Source organism: Acipenser ruthenus, chromosome 4, assembly GCF_902713425.1.
Source record: "Acipenser ruthenus chromosome 4, fAciRut3.2 maternal haplotype, whole genome shotgun sequence".
Taxonomy (NCBI): Eukaryota; Metazoa; Chordata; class Actinopteri; order Acipenseriformes; family Acipenseridae; genus Acipenser; species Acipenser ruthenus.
The window spans coordinates 68,470,217-68,485,696 of record NC_081192.1 but is presented as its reverse complement, the minus strand read 5'-3'; the positions used below and the strand labels follow the sequence as shown (position 1 = coordinate 68,485,696).

At 38.7% G+C, this 15,480-nt stretch overlaps 1 protein-coding gene across 1 annotated transcript in view; it reads left to right on the top strand.

The window, feature by feature from the left end:
• The window catches only part of LOC117400378 (elongation of very long chain fatty acids protein 2), a 48,852-nt gene extending 35,283 nt beyond the window's left edge, over positions 1 to 13,569 (top strand). Inside the window, exons 4-8 of the mRNA XM_034000249.3 lie at positions 3,118 to 3,195; positions 5,008 to 5,179; positions 5,666 to 5,790; positions 11,357 to 11,491; positions 12,117 to 13,569. Coding sequence (XP_033856140.1) covers positions 3,118 to 3,195; positions 5,008 to 5,179; positions 5,666 to 5,790; positions 11,357 to 11,491; positions 12,117 to 12,245 — 639 coding nt within the window. The 3' untranslated portion in view covers positions 12,246 to 13,569. The remainder of the gene's footprint in view (positions 1 to 3,117; positions 3,196 to 5,007; positions 5,180 to 5,665; positions 5,791 to 11,356; positions 11,492 to 12,116) is intronic.
• The last annotated feature ends 1,911 nt before the right edge of the window (positions 13,570 to 15,480 follow it).

The following is a 15,480-nucleotide window of genomic DNA, read 5'->3' as shown; positions in this document are numbered from 1 at the left end:
GAGATGCGTCTTAACTGTATCATTTCCTCACATCATTTCTGGGTTTAGGAACATGTATTTAAGCCAATAGTAATAATAAAAATACGTCTATGTTTAATTATCCAGTAATCACGTAATTTAAGTTTTTTGTTATTTGTAACGCTTACATTAAATTGCATTTTTAAGGCTTCAGTGTGCTTGTGTGGACTGTAAATCAAGAGGAGGGAGATATCTTGGAACATGATCCAGAAGAGTGAGAAGACCCTGCACTTTTGTTTACAATCTGTCATTCATCTTGCCATTGCTTCTAGCAGTATATGATCTCCCTTTTACAGTACCAACCACATTAACCTGATCAGCTATCTCCTGCCATATTTTTTCAGCTGATCTGCGGTGACAAGTACATATTCTTTTAATACTGCGAGTTACTGGGGAGTGAATGAAGGTTTTCATAACCTCTCACTCACATCCTGCACCTTTTAGTACAGGAGTCCCTTGCTATACAGACACCATTATGCCATACATTCTGATATGCCTGATATGTCCCCGATCATAACCAATTTAGTGTGACGCTAGGAATTGCATTATCCAAAGAGATACAAGTAGCTACTAAATCACTAAAATTAAGAACATGATTAAAAGAGGAAATATAAACATAATCTACTGAGGTTAAACAAACTGAGATTGATCGGTTGGAAAAGGGCAAGACGCTTTCAGAAATACTGAGGAACTCCAGTGGTTTGAAATGCAAGATATGGATTACAATATTCTGAATTCTTTAATTGCTTTTTGCAAAGAAAAGAAAGTTTGACTCATGCCAAAAGAAAACAAAAGTAGTAGGTAGGCTATGTGTTACTTGTAGCCACCCGTACGCTGCACAGTTTCCTATGTATATCTAAAGTGTGTGCAGTATATGTAAGGTACTGTACAGTATCATAACACATTAATGCGGCACCATAATCTGTTTTGTGTACAGTAGGCTGTGGTAAAAGAAAATGCGCTAAAGCTGTTTAGTTTCAGGCATTGCAGGCTTGGCATCCCCAGGCATTGCAGGTGTTGTATTATTTTATATTATGGGATTTATTGGATGATGGTAAAGATAAATAGTGGAGCCTCAAAGTTACAAACACCACACTGACATGTCAACCAAATACACTACTTGAAATTGGAAACAGAGTTTGTAGCTACCATGAAGATCCGATGCTCTCCTGGCATATTTTAAATGTTGTTTTTTGTATTGATATTCCACATTTTAAAGGCAAAGAGCATTTATTAATACAGTACACATACATTAAATCATTAAAAGTACAAGTTTCAGAGTTAGACATTTCAGTCTTGTGAACATCCTCCTGATGTATTCCTAAATTTGTGGTTCAACCGTAAGTGTTTTTGTAATGTATTTTAATTTTTTTTTTTTTTTATCCATTTCATACTCAAGTTTAAACTACCATGTGCACTTTCCCCATTTAACTCCAGTGTCTTAAAATTACTGCCTATGTCATCAAAGTTAATGCTATGTAAAATCATCATTTTGGATTTTGCTTTTGTAAGCCAACAGCACAGCCTCCATATTAACCTGTGCGTGGCCTATGTTTTTTCCCTTGATTTAACCTCTATTCTACCATCATCTGAGGTTTGTTGTGGTTCATTTTTATATAATGTTTATAAAGGAGTTTCTTCTCTAACAGATTGTTTTTTTTTTTTCTGTATGAATGAAAACATAAGGATTTGAGTTGCCAAATGAGTGCCTAACAGTGCAATTAATATAATTGTGGACACTTTAAGCCAGTTTGTGTCTGGTTGCACAGCATCGAAAGGCCACCAGTCACATTGTAAACTGCCAAATAGTCATGTAGTGTTGTCATTTAATCACAGTGCATTTAATCTGTGTTTGATTAATCGCAGCTGCGCTAGTTGAACAGTGTTACAGTGTTACAGTGTTTGTCTCCAGACCAGAGTCATGGGTTTAAATCTCATCTCCACATTACTTGTATGATGCAAGACTCCAAATAAGAAAACAAAGATTATCAGTTTCTTCAGATCAAGCCTTATACAACTGTTTACAGTTTTGGTGTGTATTTTTTATTTTAATACACAGCAACAGAATACATTACTTTTGTAAAACTCTTTAGTACTGAATTCTGCAGTTTATAGAAATATAAAAGTGTATTTTTATTTTTTCTTCATTTTGGTATATATTACAGTTTAGGGATTCAATTTGCATAACACATTGATCAGACATCTCATGTAAGGGACAGTCCATTTAGGCAAACGTTGAAGCTACATATTGTAGATGTCTCTAATTTTTGTCCAAATACTAGAGCAAGGGTAAGAACCTGAACTAATGATGTTCAAAGCTGTTCTCTATAGGAATGTTACTCATTCAGTTTGGCATGTTACTGCTAATGCTGGTGTTTTGTGCTGTACAGACATATTGGCCCAGTACGAACAGTATCGATTAACAGCATTCTCATGTCTTATTACTTTGGTAAATGTTGAGTGGGTTAGATTACTGTGGAAGCAACCTTGATTGGACATTGTATGAGGGCAGATTAATATGGATTTATAGAGTGTCTACAGTGTCCTTACGACCAGGACAAATTTAGCAAAGTGACCTCAGAATGAAACAATACTGTATTTGATAAAGCAATTAAATAGATGAGTGTCATACATCCATAATTGGAACATATTATACAGTTGACCTCTGATCTGACAAAACTGCATTTCAGTTGATAACAACTTTGGTACATTGGTGAGCCTGGAGCATTGAGTTTTACTGGATTGCACACTATTCAGAATGGGACAAGTATCATGCAGGTTAGCTAACTGAAAAGAAGAGGAAGTGAATGCTAAACATTGTGGGTACACTTCCCATGTAATCCATTTACAATGGATGGGTCAGTCTGTCTGCGATTTGCTCGTAAGGGAATATAAAAGCTGCTGTGTCAGTGCTCCCAACTCTACGAAAAGAACTGGTAACTCCTTATTACAAATACGTAAAAAATAGATTGTGTTCAAATATGTCAAAAGTTTGTCTGGAAATATTTTGTGTATTGTGCATGAAGAGAATACCTGCAGTGGTTATGTTATAGTGGGTAGTGTATGCCTCTTGTAATACATACTATTATTCTGTTTCAGCTGATTGCATCAACATGGGAGGGTGGTTACAATTTGCAGTGTCAGAATCTCCACAGTGCTGGGGAAGCAGACACAAGGGTAAGATACCAAATTAATGCAACATATTGTTACACTATCTGTGATATGCATTATAATGTATATGCACAGACGGTGATTACAAAGTCAGTTGGCATTTTTACAGTGTGGTGAACACTACCTTTGTTACTGCTTTGAAGGACACCATCTGTCGAGAGGTTGTGTATCCCACTGAAAATGCTGCATTCTGCTTTTATTGTTACAGTATTTTGGACAACGGAATCCTATTCAAGGCAAACCAAGCAGTCAATGCAATACCACTTCTTTGACTTCAATAACCTAAGATGTAGTTTGCAAGTACAGAGCAGGAAAAGAACTGTGAAGCATAACTATCAGCATCATTGTTATTACTTTGATATTACTATATACAAAAAGAGTTTCAACCAGCTAGGTTTCAGAACGTCTGTCTTTTACCCGAGTATTACAGTCCACTCTAGTGCACTGATAGTGTAAGGTATATTGCCCAGAAAAAACAGAGCACTTGTTATGTTGTTGTTTTTTTAATCGCTGTTCCTGCAGTGATTTAGTGGACTAGAGCGGCCAAAGAGCTTTGGAACCAACTTTAAAGTTGAAATTGTAAGAAGTTGTCAGGATAACAATGAAAAGAGAAATTACAGGTACGTTATTTAAACAGTTGTAACAACACGTGGGGACGTATAACCTTATATTTTTCAGAACCCCACAACTTACTCTTTAAAGATATCTAAAACAAAACGTTTTTTAAATGTTTTTTAAACGATCTTGGATTTACTGTGCACGCTGAATTAACTTGAGTTTCAATAGTTAAAAAAATGTATAAATGATTATATTAAAATAACATTCTTCAAATGAAACAATGAACGTGTGCTGCATTGTTTAGTTAAAATAGCATCGCTTACTGTAAACCGTCTGTCGAACATGGAAGGCACCGATTCAGCAATAAAAGGGTAATGTTTTATTTACAGCATATCAAAATATGATCATTAAATGATGATCCAAACTGCCCCATCAAGTCACTGGAGAAATATATAATGAAATGTCCGAAGAATCTGCCAATCTTTATCCACAAACCGGACTAGATACTGTACAACCAATGTGAGCGATAAAAAATATCTGGTATACTTGCAGGCCATAAGGAAAAAATACAAAATTAGTTTTAAAAACGCTGTTGTGTACTCTCATTTTATAGAGAAGCTTATGGGCAACATTGTTACAATGGAGGACTATATTTTGTAGAATGTTAATTTTAGAGTTCTTATGTGGAAGGATATAAAAAAAATCAAAAAACAAAATAAATTAAAATGATTATTAGTTGTGCTGTAACACTGAAGTATAAAATCAATAAGACTCTCCACATCAGGCATTATGCCTGGTAATGCCCTCTGTGTCAGGTCGTATTGCTTACATGTATATATGCAAAACATGCTATGATGGTGTCAGGGTAGGATAAACCTATGTCAGAACAAGGAAGAATAGGACAAATAACACGGTTTATGTATGAAAATGTATTCTTGCACTTGTTGTATAAATAGAGGATATGCCATTGGCCTCTTCACGAGTGGCAGAGCAAAGCAGAGCCACTCGTGAGATCGAAGAGGTCAGGCGAATGAGTAAAATAAATATGATATTTTCAGCTGGGCCATGGCATATCCTCTGTTTATACAACGTGTGTGAGAGTAAATTCAGGTACTTCATTTTTACTTTCTGTTCGGAGATATTCACCATAATAATATCATATCTATTAGTGATCTGTGCTGAGATGAACATGGATTTTTCACGGCTTTGGTTTACTAAAACAATACATTGTTCTCATCTTCTATCAACTTACCATAACAGGTTGCTAAGGTGCTGTGGTGGTACTACTTTTCCAAGCTGATTGAGTTCTTGGACACCATATTCTTTGTTTTACGGAAGAAGAACAATCAGATTACTTTCCTTCACGTGTATCACCATGCATCAATGTTCAACATCTGGTGGTGTGTTCTCAACTGGATACCCTGTGGGCAGAGTAAGTAAAAATGACAAGTCACAGATAATAAAAAAAGTATAAAACAATAGTCAGCAATTGAGTAAATGTACACAGGTCTGTTACGCCTGCTCTTATGTAAAAACACAAGACTGCAAGTTCTATGTGAGCCTGTGGTGGGGAGCCCCCGCCCCTGTGTGTATTTTTGTGTTATATGGTGTATGTGGTGTGTTATTGTACGAGCTCTCAATTCCTTAATTGGTCTAATTATTTGATAACTGGACACATTAACACTTCTCTTCAGGCCTCAAAATGTTTCATAGTTCAATGTTTCATACTTGAATTAAGTACATTTTTTAAACCATCAACTATAAAAGATCTTATGTTAACTGAGAGCTTAAGTTGGAATGAAAACCAGAAGACCCTGCAGCCCTCGAGGACTGGAGTTTGACACCCATGAAATAGAGGCTATAGAATATAAAGTCAATGAGCTCTTTAATTAACCATGTGCTTGTCTGTTTCTTGTAGGTTTCTTTGGTCCTACCCTGAACAGTTTTATCCATGTATTAATGTACTCCTACTATGGGTTATCTACCATTCCTTCAATGCACAAATACCTCTGGTGGAAGAAATATCTTACTCAGGCTCAACTGGTAATGTATTTATTCCCTTTTAAGTACAAAATGTAGCCATTATTATTATTTGTTTATTTAGCAGACGCCTTTATCCAAGGCTACTTACAGACACTGGAGTGTGTGAACTATGATTCAGCTGCAGAGTCACTTACAGCAATGTCTCACCCAAAGGACGGAGCAGAAGAGGCTTCCCTCAGTCTCATGTTGGTACTGACTGAGTGGTTTTGCCAGTGGCTTTTACAGGTGGGCATCCCTGTACGTTGCCACCTGCGGTGACTGCGAACCGGTGAACCCGTACCGAACCGGTGGACCCGTACCGAACCGTTACCAAGGTCACTGACCCGCTTCCGCTCCCGACCTGGTACCATACCGGTACTGAACCGGACCCGAGGTTACCATACCAGTACTGTCCCGAGGTTACCGCACCAGGTACTGACCTGGTGCGAAAGCTGTGGAACCGGTATTGAACCGATCCTGGTACCATCCCTGTACCGATCCGGTGCTAGTCACCAAACCGGTACTGAACGAACCCGACCCGGTACCATCTCTGTACCGACCCGGTGCTAAAGCTGCCGACCCCATACCGTACCTGTACCAACCCGGTGCTAAAGTCACCACAACGATACCGAACCGACCTGGTACCGTCCAGTTACTGGCCCGGTTCTGTCCCTGTACCAAACTGATGCTAAAGTCACCAAACTAGTACTGAACTGACCTGGTACCGCCCCAGTCACTGAACCGTTACTGATCCGGCTCCGAATAGTGCTAAAACCACCGAACCGGCCTGGTGCCGACCAGGTTCCGAACCAGTACTAAACCGGTTCTGAACCAGTACTGACCCAGTTTTTAATACATGAAACTGGTACCGAACCGACCTTGTACCACCCCGGTTCCAGCCTGCTACCGACCAGTACCGAGGTTTTGGCTAAAATGTCCTGGTACTGGGTAGAGTTCATGATGTCGTTGACCTTAACAAGGGCCCCAGGACCAGTGGAAGCAAAACAGCCCCATAACATTAAAGATCCACCAACATATTTTGCAGTAGGTATGAGGTTCTTTTCTGCACACGCATCCTTCTTTCGACGCCAAACCCACTGATGGTGTGCGTGGCCAAAGCGGTCTATTTTCGTCTCATCTGACCACAGCATCTGGTTCCAATTGAAATGCCAATGAAATGCCAATGTTTAGCAAACTCCAGGTGCTTACGTTTGTTGGTTGCTCTCAATAAAGGCTTTTTTCTGGCAACCCTTCCAAATAGCCTATTGGCATGGAGGTGGTGTCTAATTGTAGATTTGGAGACTTGGTGACCCCAAGATGCAACCAAGTTCTGTAATTCTCCAACTGTGGCCCTTGGATTCCCCTTTGCCTCCCGAGGGGGGCAAGATACACTTGCGTCCTCTACCAGGCAAGTTTACCACTGTTCCAGTGGTTTTGAACTTCTTAATTATTGCCCTAATAGTGGTAAGTGGTATATTTAGTTTTTTAGCTATTGTTTTGTACCCATTGCCTGATTTATGAAGGTCAACAACCATTTGTCTCTTTTCATTTGTGAGTTCTTTGCCTTTCCCCATGGTGATGGGTGACAAATGGATTTCATATGCGTGTTAAAACTTTTTTCTCTGAGCAATTGTATTAGAATAAAAGAATATGGTTTTCCCATATATTTGAGCATAAAATATAGCTCATTACCTGTGTTGTTTATTATATATATATATATATATATATATATATATATATATATATATATATATATATATATATATATATATATATATGCTTCGGTTGTTCAGATGTTTGTGACGTACTCAATAAATAAAAAACTAATTACATCTGACTGTTTCTCCTTTCATAATACTATTTACAGTGTTTTGAATACAGCCAGGCTTCTAGGTATGAGTACATCTCTGGTCCTTCTAGTGTTAAGAGGCAAGATACACAAATGACCTCATGCGAATAGCTACATAGCATAGTGAAAAGACTATACATATTCAAGCAAAATTAAACATTTTGCGCTCCACATGGATTGCTAAACTAGGTACTGTCACTTTGCTAAACTAAGCTGCAACTCCGGGACTCTGACTAAAAACAGGACCCAAGAAAAGAAGGCAAGCTGCATGCGAGGAGACGACCAAAGGCAAAGAGAGACTGAGGCCTGGCTGGAGGACTGCCGTAAAACTTATAGAGACTGTTATCAGTCAAACAAGTCTGGGTCTGCTGTACACCTAAGCCACAGTATCCAAAAGAGACTGTGCCCTGCTACTTGTGTAGCTAAAGATTCAGTGAAGAGGACAGAGTGGATGGGCGCTGTTGTGAGTCCTATCGGGGATTGAAGACTTTGTTGATCGTATCAGGATTGAAGACTTTGTTCATCCTATCGGAACTGAAGACTTCATTGCTGACAGGAGAGCCTTTTATACTGGACACTTCAACAGATTGAGTTCCAAACCAGCAGACCAAGAGTCTAAGCTTCAAGGAACCGTTGAGTATAATTCCAGTTGCATCTTCCTGTCATGGAACTAAATTAATTAATTGTAACACATTCACATATAATTTAATGATTAATTGTTTAGACTGCACACCTGCATCTGAAATAACTTTTAGTGAAACTTGAAGTAAAATTGCTATATCGTTAAACCATATACTATTACTAAGCTTAATGCGATCTATTCTGAGATTGTCTGAACCATTTCAGTTTAGGCTGTGTGTGGATTAACAAGCTACTGGAGACCTCACAGCCTGTGTGCTGCTGCTGCTGCTCTGTGTGTGTGTGTGAGTGGGTATAATCCGTATCATATTTCACTGGCCTGCCAGCTGTTCAGCACAGTGTGAGAGCTTTGACTTGTGTTTTGTGCATAGAAAGTAAGAGATTGACTTCTGTGATTTTTGTTTAATATTTGTGTACTTAATAAAATACTACTACTGATTAACCATTCCTTGTGCCTAGTGTGTGCATGTGTGTTCATAGTAAATCCTCGATCTTGTAACACGTAAATTTATAAGAGAACTAATCAATCTAGATAGGGCTGTGAGTTCTGCAACTTGTGCCGATTGATCCCCCAGGGAGCTGGAATGCGTGGCATTCATTAGTATCTGGCTTGTAAGCCGCAAAGCCTGTTTTGAAATGCCCATCCAGCCAATACCTGGAACCATCAATGTACCAGTGACCTGGCTCAGTTTCTGTTGGTAAGACACGATATCTGGCTCGTCAGGATGGTATGTGCATTCATGTGGCTCCCCATCAGTGAGGAGCTTGTCCACAATCATGAGTTTATCATCCTTAAGTGCGTCCATATTGCAGTGCAGGAGGTCCGCAATCATGCGGCCCAGTTGTTTGGCAGATACACCTTTGATCTGCCCGTCCAGTAGGAGTTTAATAGGTGTATGTGTTGTGCGTAAGATAACTGTATTAAATCCTAAGAACGGTTCAGTTGTAAGAATGGCCCAGTGCACACAGAACAGTTGCTTAACGCATTCATCATACCCTCTCTCATCTGGACTTTGTTTTCGTGAGTAGTATACGACTGGTCTCAGTCTTGAGCCATGCATCTGTAGTAGAACTGCATTGAGGGTAATGCGTTTTTCAAGTCCGAAAAGGACTGAATTATTTCGGCTTTGGCTGGGTTGCCTTTTAACTGTTCATAGAGAGTCTGAGTCAATGTTGTGAACCCTGGCACGTGCTGTCTTAGAAAGTTAGCGACTTCCAGCATTTGGCATAGGCCTTTAATCATCAAGGGCTTTGGCATCTGTAATATTGCTTGATTTTGAGCAGGGTCAATTCCCTGTGTTATCTCATTGCCTACAAAAGTTACAGAGGGCTTCATTAGCACTGCCTTATTTCGGGTTCAATTGTAGTCCTTCTGCTTGGATTTCAATAAAAATCTGTTGCAGGGTGTCCATAGGAGTAACAACGTCAGGTGTTGCAACAAGCAAATCGTCAACATACTGTAATATGTACTCTTTATTAGGGACCCGTGAGATGACAGCTGCTATCATTTGGTGAAAGATACAGGGACTATTGTGGAGACCTGTGGAAGTCTATGTATACTGGACCCCTTCCAGAATGTAAACTTCCACTGTGATTCTGGGGCTAGTTGCAAGCTCCAGAACCCGTTGCTGACATCTAGTGTCGAAAGGCACAAGCGTCAAGGGTCATTTCAGTGAGAAAATTAGCCTTTGGTAATCAATAGTTAATCTCCATGTACCATCAGGCTTGGGCACTGGCCATTGTCTTACAACACCCTGAACTGCTAGTTGTTGTACTATAACAGCTGCTGCTTTTTCTGCTTCCACTTTTACTCTGTACTGTTTCTGCGGCGGGTGGGGCTGTCCGTCAATCGTTATAGTCATTTGTTTAGCACAGCCGCCAATAATTCTTGTGTGTTGCCCATATATTTACATATTGCATGCATAAGGCCTGTAAGGGGCCGGGTTCGACATGGCAAGTGTTATCATAAGGTTTATTTACAACTGAGATACTCATGCATCGTTGTTGGGGATCTCTCTATTAGACTACCTTCTGTATCGGATGTGATAATGCCATTTGCAGTGTCTATTACTATTCCAAATTTGGGCATAATGTCCATACCTAAGATACTACCTTCCTTGGTATGTAGTGCCCACAGGGGGAGTATCTTGGTAGCCTGGCCTATCGTAATTGAAAAGGGAATGGTTTTGTACGCAGTGAGGCATAAGCTCCCTATTTCTGAAACGCTGACCATTGTGTTGGTAGTCAGGACATTAATATTTACAATTGTAGGCTCCTGTGTCTACTAATAATTTACATTCTGTATTATTAATGTTTGCTCTGATGTATATTCGGTTTCCCTCTATACATACATCATTACGAGAGAGGGAGGCGGCATAACCATAGCGTGTGTTCCATGGGCTTTGCTCTGGTGGAGCAGATGGGTTGGGGCCTTGTGAGAGGTGTTTTGCTATTTCTTTTAACATTTGTCTGACTTCGTCATAATCTCCTCCCATTTGGTGTTCTTTGGGCAGTCCCTTCTGGAAATGCTGTTGACGAGGTCCGTTCCCCTCAGCTCCACCCCCTTTTGCCCAGCAGTCTCATATTTCGTGTCCAGTCCTGTTGCAGTTGTACACTGCAGCTATTTTACACTTATCTTTTCAAACACCTTTAGTTTGCTCTCTATGCTTTCTCCCCATTTCATAATCTCCACATATATGCATCTGTCGGTCCCCCGTACATTAGGGCTTTTTGTAAATGAGGGGCTGCTCTGTCTAGTGTCAAGTGTACAAACACTGGGTCATCCCTTCCAGCAAAATTGTCACCGCTATGTGTTTTATACAATTTCCACTTTTCATCTAGACATTTAGTGAATGGTCCTCTGGCCCCTTGTTGTCTATCTGTGATCCTTCCCCAGTCTACTATGGGAGGATCTCTGGCAGCTTCTATTCCTATTGTGATGTTCAAAAACAATCAGTCCATCAGCATATTATTAAGGACAGCCTGTTTACACAAAAGGGTGTGTTAAATATTGCAGGTGTTTCCATTTTTTTTGTCCAACCCTTGTATATTGTTTTTTCATTAAAGTCACTTATGTGCTGGTCTGTGTCTCTTTTCTAGATTCAGTTCCTGCTCACTATAACACACACACTCAGCGCTGCTGTTGTCTCTTGTGGTTTCCCCATGGGCTGCTTGATGTTCCAGTCTTCTTACATGGCCACTTTGGTTATCCTGTTTCTTAACTTTTATGTAAAGGTATGTTTTTTGGTACTACCAAGCTCTGAATACTGTATATAGTAAGTTATAGAATTTGCCACGCTAACATTTTGTGGTCTGTTTCAATTATGTTGTTATATTGCCCCCTAGTGGGCCATGAAAAAACCACAGGCAATGGTTTTATTTTAATTAGTGCTAGGTAAACCAAGGTAGTTTAGTCAACAGAAAAATCACAAAATGAATAAGTAGCATGATACCCTTCATTTTGTTGTTTTAATTGCTTTAATATCATTATTGTATGTATTTATTATTTTTCTGTTATTATTATTACATATACAGTATTTGGGTTATTATCAAAAACATAAAACAAATACCAGACAAGGGATTTTTTCCTACACACAAATTTCTCAGTTCTCTGAACAAATCACTTATCTAAAATCACTTTCCACACTCCTCAGATGTTTAACTGCTAGGTGTGTAGATATTGGACCATATTTGAAAATCCTGTCATGTGTTATTGCTTTCATATATATGTACAGTACAGTAAATATGAGAGGGTAAAGGGATGGCAATTAGCAGATGTCCAGTACTGTTAGGATAGCAGAGGTCTTTGTTAAATCAAAGTTTTGATATTAGATGCTCAAGTATTTTGATTACCTTACAGACATACAAGAAGAAGCTTTCAAAAGAAGATGGATGGATCACAGCTGACAATAAGGAAGTCAAGAATGGCTATCACAATGGATATGCAGCAACAACTAATGGCACAATGTCAAAACAGAAAGCTCAATAGAATAAGTAATATCTAGAATGCAGCCAAAAAAACTTGGCAGGTAGCAACAAGACTATAGAGTGTGGTTAACACTGTATCCATAAGAGGCTTAATACCATAGTATAATTTGCATAGCAGATTGACCTAGAAACAGTTTCTGGAAAACCTGCTTCCTGAGACAAAGGGCCATATTCACAGTTTTAACCCCTTATAAGAGTTTATGAATATAAAACTTTAATAACTCAAACCATTCCTTATATAACGTAAAACATAAGACCCAGGTTTGCTAACCCTATCTGTCCCCTGATTGAACACTAAGCTACGTTTTTATCTTCCACTGGGATTGAAATCTCTCCAACTCACTTGAGCGGTTCCCTAATGACATGAGGCAGGTTTTAAATCTCCAACTGCAGAACAAGCTGTGTCTTCTGAACATGAAGGCTGTGCATATATTATATATTTTACATGTAACCAGTACAGGTGATGGGGCAGATGGTATTGTAGACTGTGATGTGAACTGACAGCAGCCCCAGTTTGATACTGGAACAAAATTGAGTTTTACAGACATTTTCATTATCTAGCTGAAAATGTGACACAAGTAAAGCTTTTCAGACTCACCTTTGCTTAAGAATTTTATGTTATTGTTTTCTACAGATTTAAACATGGAGTACACTAACTGCTAAATCCCAATTTTAATCACAGTTAAGTATTTATAGGTGTAATTTTACACTGTAACTGTGTGCTGCTGCTTTCCAGGACCCCTTGGAAATAATACATAGATCTCAATGGGTTATCCTCCTAGAAAAAAACAAAGCATGACATTGAATTGAAATAGCCTACAAAGTAATTCCTCAAGATGTCAGTCCCTGTGTAATTTCATCCCAAGGATGCTAACCACTGTTGAAACACACCCTTCTAATGCTTTAGTAGATCATCTTATGAAGCAAATGTACAGTCACATCCTCTTCACTGTTGCTACCTGTCCAGTTACCTTGGATACACTTTCCCGCTGCTGTATCATTGAACTTTTCCTCCACTTTGCATATCAACACCAGAGGTGCTTGAATGCAAATCAGTCTATAGTTCAAATGAAGAGGAACAACTTTTATCTTGAGTTTTATATACAATATAACAGCTTGTACCTAATTTTGTATTTAGTGTTTTACCTTGTTTTCTTACTGCTTGTGTCTGACAATGAAAACTGTTGGAGTGCTCTTGGAGTCCTATATTCAGTAGGCACACTAAAAAAAATTAATTGAAAAAACACTCTACAGCAAGTTCAAATTCAAATCAAGTGAAACAGAAGTTGCTTAAAACACAATAAAACTAACCTGATAAACCATAATCTTCTGTCAGTGTCCAGACAGGCCTGAGTTATTATGTGAAGGCAAAATGCATAGCTTTGTAAACAAAATACAGTAGAACCTGTGATATCCAATTGATTTTTTCCAGGGTCCATTGGATATGTACAAATATATCTCAGAGGGAGTCGTTATTTCACATTGTATTTGTTTTATAAACACACCGTTTTTGCAACCAAATCGATTCTATCCTGCTATGAGCTGAACTCACTGTTTGAGACCCATAATAAAATGTGCATTGATCAGGTCCCATCTGTACCCTTCAGTTGGTAGCAGCATGTGTAAATAACGCATGTCAGAGGTCCATCGGTTAATGGAGGGTATTGTATCTTACAGGATCAGATAAGGCAGGTTCTACTGTAATACAATTTAAACTATACTATCAGTACAAGTAACGTTCTTAAAACTTGTATACCATGATAAAGATGCTGTTTTTCTTAATTCACCCTTTTACATGGATCCAAAAACTACAGCCTGAGATGGTCAGTGACATGGATAGAGATTAAAGAATAAAATAGAAAAAACATATTTGTGCCCTTTATTGGTAGCATTAAAAAATAACTTTGTGTGACAGCCAATGGTAAGAAAATATGTATTTTAAAATAACACCAAAATTTACTAAATATAAAATCGAAAGTTTGGTCCCCCAAGCAGACAACTCTCACTGTGTCTAACAGTAAAGCTCACAGGTATCTGTTCACTTTGAATTCCCAGGTTGAATTTACCACAAGATGAGCCATTCTTCTTAAATTGGTAATCAGTTCACCAGTCTCACCTGGCTTCATTCTCACCTCACTTCATTTTCCTTCCAATTAGGTCAAACATAACACAGCTCAGTCAGTTTTTGTTTCTAATAGTTTTTTTTTCTAAATCAAATGTGCAGACAACTGATGATGCGTCCAAGGCAATTGGTAGTTTACAACATGTTGTTCTCATGGAGAGGCATGATACTGCAGATTGTGGTCTTAATACTGAATACAGGGGGTCTTTAATATGGAAAGCGACTACATTGATGTCAATAGGATTTTAGAAATGTGGCCTTAAAGTAAGGTTTTACTGTACAATATAGTTATATAAAATTACAGGTAGTGAACAAAAAAATGGAAACACCAATGTAAAGTCACTTAATAGGGCGTTGGGCCACTATGGTATCCCCCTCTGTTCTCGGCGGACCATTTTTGATGAAACTGGCTGCCCGTGCCCCAGGTTGAAATTTGCAGTCAATTGATCTGCAGTTGCTCACCTGTTCTGCCTTGCACTTCGAATTAATGCACGGATATCACGATCCTGGAGTATGCGCTCCCGCCCACTGTTGCCCTTTGCTGATGATGTCTTTCCCTCAGAGTTGCATGCAGACATCACCTTAGACACAGTTGCTCGTGAAACATCAGCAAGTTGAGCTGTCTTGGTCACTGAAGCTCCTGCCAAACGCGCCCCAACAATCACCCCTCTTTCAAAGTCACTGAGGTCTCCTCTTGCAGCCATGCTACCCATAATTATAGGCAACCAGGCCTGTCCAGCATTTTTATACATAACCCTAAGCATGCTGGGATGTTATTTGCTTAATTAATGCATGATCCACACCTGTGTGGAAGCCCTTGCTTTCAATATACTTGGAGTCCCTTATTTACCCAGGTGTTTCCATTTTTTGTTCACTACCTATATATATATATATATATATATATATATATATATATATATATATATATATATATATATATATATATATATAATATTGATAACACATCACAATGACACCATACTGAAGACTGACGTTGTTTAAAAATGGAAAGTAGAAAAAATAGCCATAAAATAAACAAAATGGCATAGGATTCGACACACATAGAAATGGTGCCCCTAGAAAACAATGTCATCAACCTACATACATGGACATA